Source organism: Dipteris shenzhenensis, chromosome 2 (assembly GCF_047967505.1).
Source record: "Dipteris shenzhenensis isolate YYH24624 ecotype China chromosome 2, Dip_SZ_1.0, whole genome shotgun sequence".
Taxonomy (NCBI): domain Eukaryota; kingdom Viridiplantae; phylum Streptophyta; class Polypodiopsida; order Gleicheniales; family Dipteridaceae; genus Dipteris; species Dipteris shenzhenensis.
Genome location: NC_141597.1, coordinates 13,507,297 through 13,511,966, shown reverse-complemented (window position 1 = coordinate 13,511,966; position 4,670 = coordinate 13,507,297). Strand labels below are relative to the sequence as shown.

The following is a 4,670-nucleotide window of genomic DNA, read 5'->3' as shown; positions in this document are numbered from 1 at the left end:
CCTCTATGGGATGAGGACCAAAGCACATGTTAAGAAGAACAAAGAGTACAAAACCAATCCATACAAGGACTCCATGGGCACTCACTAGGGAAGACTAGTAAGGTACATGATAAAGGAAAGCTTTATTATACATTAGGTCACTTAGGTTGTGAATTGGTGGATGTTGAGCTTCACATTGCATTATGTATTGGTCCCAAGGAGCCTCAAGGGATAATGACATGGTGGAAAATGGGTTTTCATGAAAAATGGAAAGAAAAAGTAGGGGACCATGTCATCTTCGAAGAATTTCCCATTTCCCACAAAAGTACCACAATATCATATGGCCTCAAGGTCCCATAGGCCCTACTTTGGGCAAACTAGGAGTCACATTTTGTACTTTCACCATTTCCATCAATTGTTTTGACATCCTTGCCGACGTGCACTTTTAGCAAGCCAAGCACAATATATTCATTCTACAATGTGCATGAAAATCACCTCAAGATTCGTAAAAACTCAAGAAATTGACAACACTTCCATCAAACATTTTTCATCACTCGGGAAATGACTTTGCCGTCTATTAATTGCAAATTTGCAAAAGGTATTACATGTGAATTTTGGGTAGCTCCAATACACTCCCATCCTTTTCCCTAGAGAGATTGCTGTCAATTTACAAAACTGGCCGCACATCTGCAATTCAATATCCACCTTCCAGAGATATTCAAAATGTAGGCCTAATAGTCGTTTTTCTTTGGATAATTTGTCCCCCACAAAGGCTATTCATGCAAACAAAAACCAGACGGATTCGACGATATTCATGAGTAACAATTGCCAAAACCTCCTTTGCAAAAATAATAATGAATGGGGCAATAATGGCGGAACTGCCATAAACAGACACTCAAAAAGACAACTCTTGAATTCTGAGTTTAAACTGTTTGACGGCTTCCCATTATGCATTACCGTTTCTTCAAAGTCAGAAAATAAGCTCTGAGATAAGACCTTAGGGCAGTTCTCCAACGTTGACCACAGTTCTGCTGTGCCTAGCGGATATTCCTGACTCATAAGGTAGCATGTATATTTACACGAGATCATCAAAATATTCGAATGGTACAAGAAGTGGTGGTGCAAGGGCTGCTACACATTTGAACTGCACCACATTGAAAAGCACAAATGAAAAAGCTTGTACAAGGTGAAAACATGAAGGTCAATAATACATAAATTCCAAAAAATTGCATTTCGAGGTAAATGCAAACCTTATGCTGTCTGTACTTTTCTCGGACAGCAAGCAAGGTGCAATGTTTTGTATTCAGCTGCAATGCATGAATAGCATTGACGCAGTCCTTCAGTTCAGAAGGTTGGTAACCTGAGTAATGTTGCAAGGTTGAATTCTGGTAGGAGAAAATCAAGGGTCAAAAAAGCATCGCAAAGCAGGATATCAGCTGCACTAGTACCTTCACATACATTTCCTTAGGCTCCTTTATACCATCGCAATCTCACAATCTTCACTGTTTAATCAGGGATGGTTCTCAAAATAAAGCAGAGTGCTTCAAACCTACTAGCAACTCTTACCCAAGGTTTGGACAAGGGATCAAGTGTAACCTTCGCCATGAACACAGCAGATCCAGCAATCATCGACGGCAGATATTTAAGGAAACTGCATTCTTCTAAAGTCAATTCAGCTAGATAATTGCCAAGATATTCCAGCTGTAAGGCAGAGGCCTGCCAATTTTAAACAAGACCCTAAGAATCAGCTTGATAGTCATCAAACTTGACTAATCCAGGTGGAAAATACATGGAACATAGAACGCTTACCCTCTGCCCTGCTTGAGCAGCCCGGATGAAACGCCTGAGCATCATAAGCACTGATGTAGGTTAAATGCTTTTTAATGCTGGCTCTCAACACTAAAAAAGCCAATTTGTAAGTTGCCTGTGCGTTTACAAGGAAACATACCGCAGAAAAGTCTTGGTTGTAGGTCCTGACACGTCGAAGTGTAAGTATTTCAAAACTCGTCTTTCCATTTCCAGAACCTGTATACCAAAAATGATCAAGCTGACACATTTCCACGCCACATACACAGAAATAATATAGGTTTCTCCAATTTTGCTTTTTTTAATAGGCCAACACGTACTTTTCCTCTATCTAAGGAAACAGAAGAAGAGATTTCCAAGTTTTTTTGGGGGAATGATACTTGCCTCCTCTTGGCTATAAGTATTATCTGTAATGTAGCAAAATTCTTCAATTTGTGGTGCACATATCTCTTCGTATTTCCTAATAAAATCAGTGGGGGCAAAAAATGTTAAGCCTTGAAAGGATTGTAGAAGACTAATACATATATGACTAGAAAGGTCGACTGGTATGAGAATACTTACGATGCTATAAGCATGCATGAGACCCCTAATAGCTGCAATTGCTGTCGATTAACCAAATTCCCAGATAGAAAGCGATCCAAATACGAGACAGTTAGATACAGAGTATCGGGCACAAGCTTGTATTCCTCTGCCACCTGCACAGAAAGAGCAAGGTTTTGATTCTGCCATAATGACTTTTAAAACAATACTACGACAATATAAGACTATACTAGTATAATCACCTCAACAAGCCAATCTACAAGAATTCCACGCATGCTGCCATTTATATCCTGTTGGACAACCTCCATCACATCTGCGGCAGGTCTGCGCTTTAACTGCAAAATGCTCCAAAGAAGAGGAAACCGTTACAAACAGATGCCAGTGAAACGCGAGCCTGCATATGATTCACAGATGCTCCCTATATGAGAACGTAAAAGAAGAATGAGCTTCCCTCCCTTACTTCAGCTATGCGCAGGTGATTGTAGATGTCGGCGGCATAAGAACTACACATTTGCGGATCTTTAAAAACATCAATATCGGTATAGATCCGGCTGGACCATCCTTTACCTTCCAAACATTCTTCGAATACTTGGACTGAGACAGACGATAAACTGGATTTAGCACCCCGCTAATGGCTCAAGCATGTAAAGATTCAACTCTCCAGTGGTGGCTAACGTACTCATATTGAGAAAGGTAAGCTCTAACCTTGGCAAGCCTGAGGCTTCGGGCCTGTCGTGGGCTGAGACAAAACTGTCCTGCTTGGATTGCATCTCGGCTTAACCGCTCCTAATGCTTCCGGAGAAGCTGCTGATCCCCTGGGACACAGGTTTTCATCGTTCTGAAATGTGATGGAGCTATACGTTTCGGAATTTCTGCCAGAGCTTGGTTCTCCGGAGCTTTTGAAAAACGATTCGATACGGTTCACAGGGGCCGCATCGAGTCCCCTGCGCTGAGAGGCCACTCGTATTTTACCTTTTGCGGCAGCAGCTTGAACAGCAACCTTGCAACAACAATAAATGTATGCTATCAGACTTGTGCCATTTCACGCATGCTCATACGCCGACCATCACACGCATCATCTCAACAAAGAATCGAGAATTCCAATCCCGGAAGAGATATTGAAGGAACCGACCTGGGATCTGGCAGCATGGATGTTGTTGGTATCGGAAAACGTGGTCGGGCAGTTTGTCAAATTGGCAAGGACAGCACGTTTCTTAGCGTGTTGGGCGGAGTCAGCGCTGGTCGTTTGGCTATGGTCGTCTACGGCGACTCGCTTCGGCGCAGCCTTGGACCGCCGAGGATTCTCCTTATGCCCCGCACTGTTCGCACCAGCAGCGGCCTGACGAGTCACAGGTGCTGCCGCAACGTCCCTCCCACGCACTCGCTGCCCTTGCTTGGCCACTCCGGCCATGGGCTTCTCCGAAACCCAGATCCACCAGAGTGGCAAGCAGCAATCAGCGGAAGCCACTGCTGAGGGATCTAGAGTGGCATTCTCACGCAGCTCACGCACACAGCAGCAAACTGAGCCTCCTTGGATGCTGGCAGCGATCGTTCGCTTAAATGCGTACAGCAATCCGTCCCTCAAATGCTTGCAGCGATCCTTGGTTCGATGATCATCGCAGGAATGGCCTAGGCCGAATCGAAAGAAGCTACAAGAGCTACAATGGAGGGCGAAGGGGGCAAGAGCTGCGGGGAGAAAGGGTAGGCGGAGCTAATCGAGGCAGGCCAGTGGCATAGTTGGAGAGAGGATGAAAGAGGTTGATCTAGAGTACAAGCAAAACGAAAGAGGAAGGCGAAGGAAGCTAGACAGTGAAAAGCGAGGAGGCCATAGCCAGAGAAGAGGAAGCTAAATCCAAATGCGAAGGGGCAGAAGGGAGGAAGAACACCATAGCCAGAACTCAAAAGGATGAAGAAGAAGAGCAGTCTCTGTTGTTTTGAGTAAGAAAGTGGCCATCCCCGAAGAGAGAGAAAATAGAGAGAGAACAAGCCCAAGTGTCATGTTTGAATTTAGAATGCTTTGCCTCCCGCCCTCCACGTGTCCTTCGCGCCTTTTTTGCTCAGCCTTAGCATCTCCACCGTCCATCCCCCCCCCCCATCCTACGGCCCCCCTTCCTTTGTTTCAAAATTTCAGTGGTATTTTGTATTTTTGCCCCCCCACTCAAATTTTCAAACAAGGTGGCAAAACCCACTATGGCCTTGCTTTTAATGAAGCCTTTATGGACATTTAAACATCGTTTAAAACACCAATGACCACCTTAACAATGTCAACTTAGCGAAAGCCACAAGAACCCAATGGTAGGGCGTCGGCCTACTATTGCAGCGGCCCGCATTCATGCAGCGTAGGC

General features: G+C 44.5%; 1 protein-coding gene across 1 annotated transcript; it reads right to left on the bottom strand.

Moving 5' to 3' along the window:
• Positions 1-570: 570 nt before the first annotated feature.
• Positions 571-4,232, bottom strand: LOC147904354 (cyclin-A1-4-like). Its single transcript, XM_087394078.1, has 11 exons — positions 3,458-4,232; positions 3,031-3,325; positions 2,786-2,919; positions 2,568-2,660; positions 2,347-2,480; positions 2,170-2,245; positions 1,928-2,004; positions 1,789-1,822; positions 1,546-1,695; positions 1,230-1,364; positions 571-1,123 (listed from the first exon to the last, which is right to left on the bottom strand). The coding sequence occupies exons 1-11, from the start codon at positions 3,734-3,736 to the stop codon at positions 1,055-1,057; spliced, it is 1,476 nt and encodes a 491-aa protein (XP_087250204.1). The 5' UTR covers positions 3,737-4,232; the 3' UTR covers positions 571-1,054.
• Positions 4,233-4,670: the final 438 nt, after the last annotated feature.

Coding starts and splice junctions, on each gene's coding strand:
- LOC147904354 (XM_087394078.1), bottom strand. CDS start 3,736: ATGGCCGGAGTGGCCAAGCAAGGGCAGCGAGTGCGTGGGAGGGACGTT. Junction 2,005..2,169: donor ATACTTATAGCCAAGAGGAG/GCAAGTATCATT, acceptor TTTGGTATACAG/GTTCTGGAAATGGAAAGACG. Junction 1,124..1,229: donor AAAAGTACAGACAGCATAAG/GTTTGCATTTAC, acceptor AATGTGGTGCAG/TTCAAATGTGTAGCAGCCCT.